Consider the following 15,709-nt stretch of genomic DNA (forward strand, 5'->3'; position numbering starts at 1 on the left):
CTAGGGTATGCTATTACTGTTAATAATTTTTTTTTTTTTTTTTTTGAGTTGAAGTGCAATGGCCGCTCCCGGCCACCACAGCCTCACCTGCTGGGGTTCGGCGATCCTTCCGCCTCAGCCTTCCAAGTAACTGGAATTACAGGCATGCGCTACCATGCCCGGCTGATTGTTTTTTTAATTTATTGTAGAGATGAGGTCTCGCTGCCCAGGCGGGTCTCAAACCCGCGGGCTCAGGCAATCCACTCACCTCAGCCTCTCAAAGGCGTGGGATTACAGGCTGAGCCACCGAGCCTGGCTAATAATGTTTTTAATATATAGCATGTAAAATGTTTCTTATGCTTTCAAACACATAAACCTCAAAAGCACCCCTTGAGAGAGGGATTTTATCTCAGATTTCTATATTTTACATGTATAAACACTGAAGTGCAGAGAGGTTGTGTCTGCCACTCAGTGGTAGGTTCAGGGTCTAATTCCACTTGTCAGGTTCTTTGCCTGAAGAAGCTTCTGTCTGGAGAATAATGGATCTGAAAACAAAGAGTCGTGATCTGGTGCAATAGTTGTGGTCATTGCTGTGATAGACACTCACTGTTATATAAGGTTCTGAGTAGAAAGACTGCTCACAGGGGAGCTAATCTTACAGGAATTTTCTTCCATGTAGGGGAGGGTGTTGTAGGCATTTTAGGTCAAGAGAAGTATGAGGGCAGAGGCTTGGGAGGAGAGCATGGGAGAAACTGGATATGTGAGTAGGAGGGTTTTAAATGTTCTCAACAGCCTCAGCAAGTGATGAAGACCTTAAGGAGGAAATAGAAAGAAAGAAAATGAAGACAAGGTATGAAGGCAGAGAGGAAGGAAAGACTGGAATCCTCAGTGTTTCTCCACCACCTTTTACTACCGTATTTTATGGCATGTACTAACTAGTCTTAACCATGATTGATTTTAGCGTCATCCTTGGGAGTGTTTTTTGGTTTCTTATTCCCTCTGTTTGGCAACTGACAAGAAGATGAGGGTTTGTGAATCCAAAAAACTCCTAAAACTGAATATGTTCAAATCAGCTGCATGTAGCTTGGAAATTTCACGTGTTTTAAAGACTAGTTAGTGTCATTTCTCCCATGTCACATTCAGATTTTTGAGCCAGTAGGAAAGGTTTACATGTGTTTTAAAGTTCATTTCAGATGTGTAGTAGAGGTTAATTTGTGAATCTTTTTAGTGTCTGACTTGTAATTAATTGATTTAATAGTTATTGAGCACTTAACTGTTGTGCTGGAGAATTCTAAGACAGATAAGGTGAAACTCCTGCAACATAGAAGTTCATAGTCCAGTACCATTGTCCATTTTGCAATGATAAAAATGTTCTGTATCTGTGCTGTCCAGTGCCATAGTTAGTAGTCAAATGTGACCTTTGTACATTTGAACTGTGAGAAACTGAATTTTAATTTATTTAATTTTAATTAATTAATTATTTTTTTGAGTCAGGGTCTTACTCTGTCACCCAGACTGGAGTACAGTGGCATGATAATGACTCACTACCACCTCAACCTCCTGGGCTCAAGCGATCCTTCTGTCTCAGCCTCCTGACTAGTTGGGACTACAGGTGCATGCCACCATGCCTGGCTAATTAAAACAATTTTTTCTTTGGTAGAGACAAGGTCTCTCTTTGTTGCCTAGGATGGTCTTGAACTCCTAGGCTGGCTCAAGCAATCCTTTTACCTCTGCCTCCAAAGTGCTGGTATTATAGGTGTGCACCACCACACCCAGCTAATTTGAATTAATTTAAATCTGAGTCTAAATAGTTACATGTGGAAGGGAACTCTAGATGTAGCACCATGACAGGTATTGCAGCTGTCTCCTTTTTCTCCAATACTTGCCCATTCAGATGCTGGGGACTCTACTTCCCCACCTAGCTGGCCTCATCCAATAATTGACAATCACATCAATACATATCCGTGTGTGTTAGAAAAACGAGAATGACAACAACCTCCCTGTTTTGCCCTGAGCTACATTAATAGATTCATGACGTGTGCTGCCAGTTGAGTGCAGGAGTCCCTAAAGAAGACTTCACTGAAGCCCTCACTGACCCCATCCAGCTCGATGTCTCAAGGGAATGTGTCTACTCCACCACATGGCTGCAGTGGGAAACTTGTGCCCCCTGTGACTCTGCTCTTCACCCCTGCTTCATTCTGCAGCAGCACTCTGGCAGGCAGGGAGTGCAAAGAGAAGGAGGTGGACTATGAGGAACTGGACAGCAATGAATCCTGAACTACTGAGAGTGCCAGCAACTCTAAAGCCATCCTCAGCTCCATGTTCATAAGTGGATGGGAAAGAGGCATTTTGTTTGCTTGGTTTCTGGATGTCAAAAGAGAGACAAAAATGTGAATGGGATATGCTAAGAATGGTCACAGAAGCTGGGTGCAATGGCTCATGCCCATAACCCCTGCATTTTGGAAGGCCAAGGCAGGAGAATCATTTGAGGCCAGGAGTTTGAGACCACATTGGTCAATACAGTGAGACTCTGCCTTTGTTTAATAATAATAATAAAAAAATTAAAAAAAAAAAAACGCTCACAGAACACAGACTTGTGTCAGCAAACCATTCCAATGTCAATGTGGGAAGAGTTACAAGACAACTCAGGAAGAGTTAAAAAGGGCCACACAATTAAACTCCATTGCCCAGTGTCAGCTGAGATTATCGGAAAGATGCAGCATGCTGGTCATAACTGGGTTGAGAAATCTCACCAGCAGTTGTGGATTTTGAAAAGTCACCTTTTTACCCCCCAGGGGAAGCATACAGCAATGCTTTAAAGAAAGAGGAAATGTGTTTTTTATATTTTAATGTAATTTTGGAATGATGTAGCTTTGTGGATTTAATGATTTTGTATATTTGCACATGTAATCATCATGCCCATTTTCATTACTTTGATATCAGGTGCTAGGTTCTTCATATTTCCTCCAGAACAAAATAAAATATTTCATGTTGTTTAAAAAAAAGTCACTGGCTCAAGCCTGTATTCCCAGTACTTTGAGAGGCTGAGGCAAGAGGATTGCCTGAGACCAGGGGTTTGGGATCAACCTGGGCAATTTGGCCAGATATCATTTCTAGAAAAAATAATTTAAAAAATTAGCCGGGCATGGTAGTATGAACCTGTAGTTTCAGCCTCTTGGAAGGCTGAAGTGGAAGAATTGCCTGAGCCCAGCTGTTGCACTCCAGCCTGGGTGACAAATTGAGACTCCAACTCAAAAAAAAAAAAAAAAGAAAAGAAAGTCACATGTGATTGGACAGCACAAGAAGACAGATAAAAAATCATTTACAGAAATTATTGCAGTTTAATGAGGAAAGTACTGTAATAGAGATATGAAGCAAATCACCACATGGACACAGAGAAGAGAGTAGTGAAACTCACTTGGAGGAGTTAAGAGTATGAATGTGAACTGCCTACATTTTAATCCAGCTTCTGTCTCTTATTAGTTGCTGGACCTTGGGCAGAGTCACTTGGGTCATTTAACCTCAGCTTTCTGATCTCTCAAATGAGGGTTGCACCTTCCTCATGGGGTTGTGGTGTGGATTAAATATGTGATAGTAAAGTGCCTCAAGCAGTGTCTAACACATTATGTGCTATTAAAGTGTTTACTATTGCAGTACTACCACTCCTATACAGTATTATTATATTTCTTTACAAAATAGTTGTTCTTTGGATTATTTCTTTTTAAAATTAAAAAAATTAAATTTGTATATTTTTAGAGACAGGGTTTCTCTCTGTTGCCCAGGCTGGAGGGCAGTGGTGTGATCATAGCTCACTGTAGCCTGGAATTCCTGGGCTCAAGGGAGCCTCCTGCTTTAGCCTCCTGAGTAATTATGGCTACGGGTGCATGCCACTATGCCTGGCTAATTTTCAAATTTTTTTTTTTTTTGTAGAGATAGGGTCTCATAATGTTGCCCAGCTGGTCTCAAACTTCTCAAGCAATGCTCCCACCTTAGTATCCTAAAACACATGAATCACAGGCGTGAGCCACCACGCCCAGCATATTCTTTGAATTCTGATAGGAATATGATTGGTATAGAAAAAGACAGAGTATACCATGTGGCTATGCAAGTACAAAGGAATATCAAAGAAAATGTTTAGTGAGGAACAAAAAGTTTAACATATTTGGAATTGATACAAGGTGCGGAAGGACATGGGGACTATGAGATACATGTTTTGTAGTCAGTTTTGTGAAGGGTCTTGGTTGGTATACTGTGGAGTATGAGAAGACTTTAGAAGAGTTCAGCAAACGATTTATAAGATTATATTTGTGTTTTAGAAATATAGTGCAGGAAATAAACTAGTTGGATAGAGATTTGGGCCAGTAGAACAATAAAGTAATTGTTCTTGCATTCTAGGTGAGAGATGATAAGGTCCAGAACACAATAGGAATGAATGGGCCTTGTTCAAAGTTTTTGAGATACTAAGGAAATAAACTTGAAGGACTTGGTAATGAGTTGATCATTGTTTGGATGAAGAATGAGAAGAGAGAGAGAGAGGGTGGAAGAAGGAAGGGGACTCTAGAGTTTCTCTCTTGTGTAGCTATTGGATGACGGTATCAATGGTGAAGATAGGGAACTTGGTGTAGGCTAGGTTTGAGGTACCCAAGGAACATTCAGGTGGCGTTATCTGAGATAGGTAGAAATATATTTCAGGAGATTAAAGTGAGAGGTCTAGGCTAGAAATATTGACTGGGAATTATAAAATGATAAGAAAGTGAATTGCGAATTTACCTCATTTAGAAAGAGCCTAGAAACTGATAGGTCTAACATCTGGGGCAAGCAAGTGATTTACCAAAAAGAAGTCTACAAACCATTCATAGTCCTCATGTAATAAAATAACACATTATATGTTAAAGTAGCTATTTATGTAGTGCATATTATTCTCTTCAAAATAGGTAAAATCACTTTGCTGATATTGGATGAAGAAAGTGATATTTTCTTGTTAATTTTCGATGCCATGCACACATTTTCAGCCAATGACGAAGTTCAGAAACTTGGATGCAAAGCTTTACATGTGCTGTTTGAGAGAGGTAATTAAAAATGTCAGATTCTTTATTTTGAATTATAAGTAAGAAAAAAAGGCTTATAATGGGAAGAGTAGAATATTTATAATTAAAAAGAAAGTGTCTAAAATCGTACAATTTATGAAGAAGTGGGAGTTGTCTGTCAAAGGTAAGTAATGGGGTTAATTCAACAATAATTCCTTGGTTTTATGGAGTGAATTTCATTCATGAGTTATAAACCATGCAACTGGAGTTGACTTTCTTCTATTGCTTAACAAGGGAAAAGGTTTACTTTGAAAACTGGATGTGTGGGTGTTACGAAAGAAAAAAGAAAACTGTGAAGCTAAGCAGAGGTTACATTTGGGTTTATGATGTTGAGTCATCACCAGAGACTAGAAATTGCATAAAGGACCAAGAGGTTCACAAAGTGTCCCTTAGGAGAAAGACTGATATACATTTCATAGAGATTGACAACAGAGATTATCATGTAACTTTCAAGTGGTCAGAACCTTTGTTTAGTCTTTCCACTGGTTTGATGAGAAAATGGGTCGGAGTGAGCAACCTGCCTGAGGGCACATAGCTAGTTCCAGTGTAGTTCAATGATCATTTTTTGAGAGTTCTTTTCGCATCACTATGCAAACCAGCTGTGGTAGGGGTTTAGGATGAGGATGATTTATTTGGGTCTGAATCAGTATCAGTTTGTCAGTTTAATTTCTGGCAGTTCCATGAATGTACAGGTTACCTGGTACTGTTTAATTCCCTGTCTTATTCTGGAAGGACTTTCAACAGCAGATAGATAATTATAATACATAAGAGAAAAAAATGGCTGAGAAAATGAGTGAAGGGAAAACAATAAGAAGCTAGGTTAAGTTTACTATTTACTTAAAGTCTTGCATATTTACAAGGGGATGGGCCAGAAATTTGGCTCTTTGCTTCCTAACTGGCATAGAAAAGAAGTAAACATCACTTGTTACAAAGTTTCTCAAGATGAGAGTAAAACACTTACTCAGGTGAAGGCATTGTCTCATGGGAGACTTGAGAAAAATCTTCCCTGGGTTTCCCTGGATGAGAAGATAAAGTACACACATTTTGCAAGAAGTACAAAATGTATTTCAGTGAAAGTGATTCTGGTAAGAGTCAGCTCTTTGGTGATCAGACACAGTGGAGATGATAGTTTGAGAGAGGAATGGAAGAACATGTCTTTTGGGCTGTCTTCTATAAATGTTCTGTCTTGTAACTAAGCTTTCTTTCCCTCCCTCCCTCTCTTCCTCCCTCCCTCCCTCCCTTTTTTCCTTCCTTTCGAGTTGGGGTCTCACTGTGTTGCCCATGCTGGAGTGCAGTGGCTTGGCCACAGTTTACTGCAACCTTGATCTCCTGGGCTTAGACAATCCTTCCACTCCAGCCTCCTCAGTAGCTGGGACTACTGGTTTCCATCACCACATCCAGCTAATTTTTTTTTTTTTTTTTTTTTGTCAAGATGAGATCTTGCTATGTAGCCTTGGCTTGTTTCAAACTCCTGGTCTTGAGCAATCCTCCTGCCTTGGCCTCCCAAAGTTCTGGGATTACATGCTTGAGCCACTGCACTCAACCAAACTAAGCTTTTGATAAGAATTAGGCAGAAAAAAGTTTGATTTCTATTCTCTAACAGGATCTGTAATCTTCTGTGGTGCAGTTTATGGGAACATTCTTATTCATGGAAGGAGGGCTAACATCACTTTCTCATTGTTGAATTCATCTAGAACTCATGGAGATGGACTAGGGAATGTTAAAAAGAAAGATTACCAGAGCCGCAAGTGTCATGATTATAAATGTAGAGTAAAAAAATTTCTGAGTTGTCCAGGAGTGTCAAGTTCTCTAGGACTAAGGGCAAATATAAAGTTAATTTTCAAAATTTGAAAATATACTGTGAAAAATACTCCATAAAGTGAGAAAGTTCTACAATGTTCCTCATATGTTGGAAGAACTTAACCAATTTCACTTTATATTATAGGGACACATAGGCATAAAATTGAAAATAAAAGTTAATATTGATCACAGAGAGTGCTGTATTTTCTAATAGTTTTGCTGGTGATGCCATTCTTAGGCTTGATAAACTCAGATTTTTATATATATTTCTGAGGTTCTTATTCAATAAAATAACTCCAAATAGAACTTATTTGCTTCATAAAAATACTTTAATTATAAAATGAATGGTGACAATTTTGCTCTCTGATGGAAAAACCATTAAGACAGAGTATTTCAAAGTCTAATTACTTGCCATTTGCTCAATCCACAACTCTTGAACTGACATATATAGCTGAACTGCCTTTCAAGATTTTACCCTTAATGCCTCCCTTTTAAGTATTATAACATGTGCACTTCCAGTAGGCCATCTTTATTAGTCACAGGTCATTTTTCTCTAGAAGTTCCCAAGTAAAAACTGTAAATAATTTTGGTTCTCTGAGAGAATTGGCGACTAACATTTTTATATTTCAAAGCATAGAATAGCAAATACAGGTCAAAGCAAAATTATTTTAATTTCAAGGGCTTGTTTTCCCACTATAAAATTCTTAGGAAGGGCTGTTTTTACAGAAAATGTTTGCACTGAAATATGCTATAGTTGATGTTTCTTATACAACTATCATGAACATATTTTTTGAATAGCTAAACTTTTATATCATCTTTAAGCTTATTCAGTATTTCTTTCAATTTTTAGTTTCAGAGGAGCAACTGATTGAATTTGTTGAGAACAAAGACTATATGATATTGCTAAGTGCATTAAAACATTTTAAAGATGAAGAGGACATTGTGCTTCACGTACTGCACTGTTTACACTCCCTAGCAATTCCTTGTAAGTAGCCTATATGCGTGATTTCTATTTTATATGTGAATAATTGCAATGGATCGCCTTTCTAAGTGAACTTTAACACCATTTTTATTATTTAGAAACTTGTGGGTGCTAAATGCATTCATTCGTTTAATGAATTTTTACTTCTTGCGACTATACTGCAGCTGGCTCTGGGCTTGGTGCTGAGGAAACAATAGTGGAAAATATCAATGTGTTCCTTGCCTTTTCAGAGCGTATATTACAATGGAGGATACAGAGAAGTACAGAGGTGATTACGAGGTACTAGAAGGCAAATGATGGCAGAGGTGCCTAGATTAGGAGAACAAACCCAGCTTTGAATGTCGAGGAGGGCTTTGTATGTGGGGAGTTGTGAGGTGAGGTGAGGTGGGAATGCAGCAAAGTGTCCAGGCAGTGGGCATTGCTAGTGCAAGATGTTGGAGCAAGACAGAGCACAGTGCATTCAAGAAGATATAAGGCTCTCGGTAAACTGTGGGTTTATGAGTGTGCATGCATGTGTGACTATGTACATGCACACCCCGAATATCTGCCTATGTTTCATTGCTGGAGGAAGGGAAGGGCTTGATAAGAGGCAGTGGATGAAGCTGGAGACATGAACATGGAGTAGAGATCATGAATCATGAAGGACCTTGATTGCGTATGTGTTTTTTATTATTTTTTTTTTAGAGACAGGGTCTCACTGTGTTACCCAGTTTGGCCTTGAACTCTGGCCTCAAGCGATCCTTTAGCCTCTGCCTCCGCAAATGCCATGATGACAGGCCTGAACCACTGAACCAGGGCTCCTGGCCCCTATAGTGATTCTTAATTAGCATTTTAATGATGCTTTGAAATGTAGCCACTTTTTTTTTTCAACAGAAAAGTACATATCAGAAGAAATTGATTTGATTATATGCTACCAATGAATACTGTGGGCTAAAATAATACCTCAGTCTGTTTTGTTTTGTAGACAAAATTTTGTATTTTTTGTATTACAGTATGCCTTTGTGCAGGATATACACATGCATTTATCTAATAATAGTTTCATTCTCACACTTGTGAAGTTATTACAATTAAGTGAGTTAAATAATGTAGAATAGTACCTGGTGTGCAATAACTGTTATAAAAAATAATTGACAGCATCATTACACAATATGTATCTTATGTGTATGTCATGTACCATATATAATATGCCTATATGGTTTCAGATATGGAAATCAGTATGGCAATGTGAAGATGTGAGACTTCAGTGTAGACAGGGTAAAAACCCAATGCCCTTGTGAAAAAATGCCTTTTTTTGGGGGGGGGGGTGTTTATAAAATCACAATGTTTTCTTATCCACAGGAAATTAAAAATTTGAAAGTGGGTGGGACTGAACAATAATAAAGTTCTTGCTTTTACTTTTATCTGAGTCATCACTGCCAACCAACTGCATAGATTTTTCACTGCACTTTTCCTTGGCTATATTTACTCATTTATTTATTTATTTTGGGCTGACTATTTTCAGAGTTCATTTTTTTCCACCCACATCTGACATAACTCCAGTTAAAATGTGTTGATTCATAATGGAAAGGTCAAAGAAAGTAGCAGCTAAAAATTAAGAAATCAAGAGTTTTCAACACTGATTTTAGTTGAAAGCCATTTGCTTTTCAGTCTTCAAGGCTATTGTTCTGAATCATAACAGATAATTACTTTAAGAAGCTGTTTCCTGACATTACTAAAAGTTTTCCTATATTTAATGGTTTTAAATACAATTTAAGCATTAAAATATATTTTGGGAAAACAAGTGGTTAGTTTTGGCTATGTTGAAAAGAAATTGTTTTGTAAATAGGCTTTTAAAAAAAGAAATAGTTAACATTTTATTCAGAGATATAAATATATAAATGTTTCCTCTATACAGGTTCACACCTCACTGTCTTTATTGATTCATTGCTTTTCTAGGTGGGTTTTTTTCCTTCCCCTCTATTTCATCCATGTTTGTACCTTAGTCATATATTTTAACATTATACTTCTCCTCTTTCCTTCTTCTGTCTATCTGGGAACCTTCAGGAAGCTTGATTTTGCTGTCTCTTACACTAGTTAACTCTTCTGGATTGGAGGAACTAGATCATAGCTGATTTCAGCTATCCTATTATGTGACATAGTCTCCATTTTCCTTCTGTTGGTTTGGGAAAAATAGACAGTGCAAAAGCCATTATCCAATGGGATGGGCCTTATTAGAAAACAGGGCCCCAAACTCATTTATTTGAAAACTTATGACCAAGGCATTACATTTTTTGACTTACATAAAAACAGTGTAAATTCTAGCCCCCTCCGCTTTTTTTGGCTTTAACATTTTTAAGAAAAGAAACAGGAGTAAAGCAACTTTCCCATAATACTAAAGATGAGTCCTACATCCCATTATATTATCAAAGTGCGGTTGGTATTTTTTATAGCTATTTGACAGAACATGATATTTGAATTTGGAAATGTAGCCATTATGCCATCATATACTTACAGTTTACAAAAGATGTCTTTGCATGCATATTTGAAAGGAGAAAATTATCACCTTATTGATAATCATGATTTTCTTAAATTTAGGCAATAATGTTGAAGTCCTCATGAGTGGCAATGTCAGGTGTTATAATATTGTGGTAGAAGCCATGAAAGCATTCCCTGTTAGTGAAAAAATTCAAGAAGTGAGTTGCTGCTTGCTTCATAGGCTTACATTAGGTAAGTTATAATCCTTGACTAATTTGTTATCCAAGATAATATACATTCTGTATGATATAATTGTATATTATATATATATATTACATGTTGACAGATATGTATCATATTGACATACATTGGATGAAAATCTTATAAAGTCACAAATTGTTCTGCCATCCTTAGATGAAAATTGATGTGTGGAATGTAAATGAAGTATTGTCTTAAGCTTATTTTTTGTAAAGGCAATCCTGTAGATGAGATTTTTTTAATTGCTGGGGCTCTATTTAAAATATAATTATGTAATAGCCAATACATGTACAAAAGGCATAACTTTTATAGAAAATGTGAAATGTAGCACAAAAAGCTCACCATCCAACTTAAATATTAGCATATTCCCAGTGCTGGTGAAGCTACCCTGGGCTGCTTTTTGCCCTGCTTTCTTATAGAGGTTAGCCCTAGAATTTTGTGTTTTTAAATCTTTTGCTTTCTAAATATATTTTACTACCTTTGTAAATATTCCTAAATAAAAATGTTAATGTGTACTTGTTTCTGCTTCATCAGAATGGAATCATGCTGTATGTTGTCTTCTGCAGTTTTAAAAAATTCCATGTTTATAAGAAGCATAGATATTTTTGAATGTGGTTGTATGTGGTATTCTATTATGTAGATATATCACAATTTATTTATTCTTTCTCCTATACATTAATATTTGGATTCTTTCTTGTTTCATACTACTGTCATCCATGTTATATAAATATAAGGGTGAATTTTGTTGTAATATGTCTTTGCCATTTCCATGTGAAATACTAAATCTGTCTTTTATCCATTTTTCCATAGAATGAGTGGTCTGTGTTTTAAAAATTGATTCTAGATTCTGAATAACAATATTTTGATGGTTGGTTATATTTATTAAAAATACCTTTTTTTTGGTTTGTAGCCAGTCTTTTCACCAACTTTATGATGGCTTTTGTATTATAGTTAAATTTAATCATTAGTTACTTTGTGTGTTACTTTATGTATCTTGCTTAAGAAATACTTCCTTTCCCTAAGGTATTAAATACATTCAGGATTTTATTTCAAACCTTTGTCATTTAATGTGTTGTAATCTATTTTTTTGTAGAGTCGGAATTAAATTCCACTCCCCCTGCTTTTTGTAAATATGAAGAGCTAGTTATCATCATAGCACAATTTGTTTTAAGTTTCAGCCATTTTCCATTGGTGTGATACACTGACTCACTGACTCTTTCTCTCTCTCTGTTCTGTTTTTACTGTTCTGTTGCATTAGTTACTCTGACATTTCTGGATTGATATCACACTTTACTAAAGTTCTGTAAGTCCTGCTATCCAAAAAGCTTATAAGTCAAGACACCATACATTCTTCTTTTTTGGGCACATCTTGACTGTTTTTTTTAAGGGGAGGCCTTTACTACTCCATACAAAGTTTAGAATTAACTTTTCTAGTTCCTTGGAAAACTTCACTGGGATTTTGATTGGAATTATAGAAACTTTATGGGTTAATTTAAGAAATGACATCTTTCCATTATAATTTCTTCTATACAGGTCTTGCATATCTTTGTTAGTTATTTCTAGATAATTTTTTAAAAGCTATTGTTGTAAATTATATCTCTTTTGCAATTATATTTTTGCAGTGTGTTTGCATAAATAAATGCAAATGATTTTTTGCATCTTGATCTTACCTACCTTACTAAACTCATTAATTCTGATAATTATTTGTATAGACACTGAGGATTTCTATGTAGCAATGATATAATTTGTCAATAATTTGACAGTCTAAGTTCTTACTTTTCACTTCTGCTGTCCTTTGTTTCACTTTCTCGTCTTCTTGCATGACCCAGAATTAATACAGTGTTAAAGTAGAAGCATTGATGATAGACATCCTTATCTTGTTCTTGAATTTAAAAAGAATGCATTTAATATTCCCTCATCCAGAATAATGCTTGTTACAAGGGTTTTTAAAACATTGTTTAAATCTTGCTAATAAATTTCTATCTGTTTCTTGTTTGCGTTTATTTTTATATGTGGGCTTTAAGATAATTACAGGTAAGTATTGAATTTTATCTAATACTTAAACACATATTAAGATCATTTTTTTCTCCTTTCATTTTGATAATATGGAGAATTACATCTATAGTTTTCTAATATTAAGCCACCTTGCACTCCTATCATAAATTCAACTTGGTCATTTATTAGATTTTTACAAACGTTTCTAAGTCTTTTCTTTTTCTTCTTGGATCTACCAGGTAACTTTTGACTCCTTCTTGCTTGCCCTTGCTTTTTCTTCCCCTTCTCTTTTAAAAAATTATTTTATTTCTTTAATCATTAAGTGTTTTTCTTCCCTTTATCTTTTAAAAAATTCTTTTATTTATTTAATCATTAATAAATAACTCTTTTTTCCTGTATTTGATAACAACATATAAAGTTCTTTGGGAGTCTAAACCCACTGCTTTTATGCTGACTGCCAGTCAGTAATGGAGGTTTATTTCCTTGCATGCTTTTGTATTTCTCTTTGGTTGAGCTTAATATCTGAGCATACTGAGGATCTAAATAAATGATGCTCTTTCAGTGATGTTTGCCAGGACCCAGAGAATAGAACTGGCCTGGGAGCATTTTAGGCTCTTCTTAAGATTTAGACTTAATGTAGTAGACTCAGGTTGAGCTACCCAACCTTGGAGAGAGTCCATTGCTTTCCCACAGGCTACTCTGGCTTGTCCATTTGCTTTCGGTTCTCAGCTCTTGTTTCAATTTTCTGTGGAACTCTCCCCTAACTTACAATACACACACCTTGGAGATTTCCTTGATTTTTTTTGTGAGCAGAACAATGCATTAAAAAGTGGATGGTTGTTCAATAATAAGGTATGATTGTTAACAGTTGGAAATTGATTCTGATGTCCTTTCTCCAAAAGGATCTCCAGTAATGTTTAGTGCTAAATTAGGATTATTATAGTTGGCTCTTAGCTTTCATCATTACAACTTTGGGGGGAAGAAATCATCAGTCATTTGAAAAAACTAATTTTTATGATTTTACTGTAGCAACTTATGTTTGTGCTTCTAGAATCATGACTATATCCCTTGTATACTTTGGAAATTGATTTTAGCATCAGGAAACTTCCTAGGTTCAGTTAAAGTGAATTTTTTAATACATTGAATTCTATTTTACATACTCAACTTCGATTTATTTCTTTCCATGATAAGCATTTACTAAATATTATTATATGACTAAAATTGTGAGATACAATGCCTTAATATTTTCATGCTTCTTCCAGTTTTCAAAGTAGATTCATAGCTATATACCTATTTACACACACATTATATATATAAAAATATTGTTTTGATCCATGAAACAATCCAGGGAGATGAGATATTGTTATTATCTCTAAATTTATAGATGGGGAACTGTGGTTCAGCAAGTCTCAGTGTCTTATCCAAGATCATGGGTCAGTAAGGGGTGAAATCAGGCCAAGAACTCATACTTCTGCATTCCTAAACAAAACAAAGTATTCCTCTGAAAACTTAGTAGCCATATACTAGTTTATCTTTCTATCGGGTGAGACATATTTTTGTGAAGAAGGATGCAGTTGTATAAACTGATATCTGAGAATAATTTAATTTATTCAAAGTTGATTTCTGAAATTTATTATTATTAGAGATTAGAGCAGCACATTAATGTATAATTGTTTTATGCTTCACAACGTACCCTAGTCATGTTAAAACCTGCAAAAGTTACATTAAAAATGTGTTTCACCTTAATCCATTGAAATGAGCCAGGGGAAGTGGTTTTGTATTTGTGATTAGGGAAATGCTACTTGACTATAAGGGCACATTAAAGGTGTTTGATATTACACTATTGAAATTAAATAAACCATGGAAACTATTATGTCATATGTAATTTTTGTATTTTTCTGTAATGGGTTTTGAAAATAAAGCCATAAAATTGTTCTTTAGTCAAGGATCCTTTTTTTCCTCTAATTTATCTCTGACAGATTATTATCTGTTTCATTCATTGACTAGAGAGTTTATTGTCACTGTTATTGTTTCAAAATAAGCTGAATAAAATTTTTAACTGAATTTTGATTTTAAACATAATTAAATTTATAACCCAAAGTCAATAAATAAATATTTAGCATTTTGACAAATTGCTTAATCTAATGATGGGCTTAATGCATTTAAGGATTTTGTAAAACTTACTGTGTATTTTTACACGAGTTATCTGAACATAAGGCCAATCTTCCTGGTCTTTGCCTAGAGCCACACAGTTGGTCATCTTTCAAGTTGAGACCGTTTTCTTAAATCAAGACTTAGAGGGAAAGCAGTTGTGTGGGAATAACATTAGGGGAAGGAGGGCAATGCAGACAACCCGAATTTAGACAAGCTAGTAAAAGTAGAAGAGTCATTTTTTTTTTTTTTTTTGAGTTGGAGTCTCACTCTGTCGCCCAGACTGGAGTGCAGTGGCCGCTCCCGGCCACCGCAGCCTCAACCTGCTGGGCTCCGGCGCTCCTTCCACCTCAGCCTTCCAAGTAGTCGGAATTACAGGCATGCGCTACCATGCCCGGCTGATTTTTTGATTTATTGTAGATTTTTTGAAATGACTCTCCAAGACTTGCAATCACTGGGAGCTGGGGAAAATGTGTGCTTGGTCGTTGAATGTGTAAGAGGCAAGAACAGGGTGGTGTTGAAAAAGGAGAGAGATAACTGGTTAATCTACTTTTGATTTTGAGGCTATTGGACAGACCTTTAGTTTAAGCTTTTAGACTGTTTCTGATATGAGATCTTTTCTTTTTCTGGCTTTGTGTCTCAGGGATTATTTAAGTACACTTATAGATAAATAGGAGTTTCATTCTTACTTTTACAAAGACATTTGGTGACTTAGTGAGTTACGAATAAGCTAAATGGAAGGAGGCATACACTTCTGGAATATCACTTAAAAATTCTGTCCTCATAAGGGCTTAGTTTTGGGGATATTGTATTAATTCTCAGAGCAGTGGGTGTAAAAAGGTATGGGACATCTCCCTGGAGTGAACTGGAGTTCAATAATCTCTTAATTTTTTTCTAAAATCCTCATATATAAGATCAAATAGTGATAAGTATGCCCATGAGTTTTCTAAGCAGTATTTCTTTAACTGAAAGAAGGGAGTTTCAGCAAAAGGATTTAATGCTA

General features: G+C 35.9%; 1 protein-coding gene across 1 annotated transcript in view; it reads left to right on the forward strand.

The window, feature by feature from the left end:
* LRRK2 (leucine rich repeat kinase 2) overlaps positions 1-15,709 on the forward strand; it is a 150,490-nt gene that overhangs the window by 11,583 nt on the left and 123,198 nt on the right. Inside the window, exons 5-7 of the mRNA XM_008061931.2 lie at positions 4,914-5,048; positions 7,717-7,851; positions 10,423-10,554. Coding sequence (XP_008060122.1) covers positions 4,914-5,048; positions 7,717-7,851; positions 10,423-10,554 — 402 coding nt within the window. The remainder of the gene's footprint in view (positions 1-4,913; positions 5,049-7,716; positions 7,852-10,422; positions 10,555-15,709) is intronic.

The sequence above is a fragment of the Carlito syrichta genome, unplaced genomic scaffold (genome assembly GCF_000164805.1).
Source record: "Carlito syrichta isolate Samal-C Ts95f unplaced genomic scaffold, Tarsius_syrichta-2.0.1 Scaffold305642, whole genome shotgun sequence".
NCBI classification, from domain to species: Eukaryota; Metazoa; Chordata; class Mammalia; order Primates; family Tarsiidae; genus Carlito; species Carlito syrichta.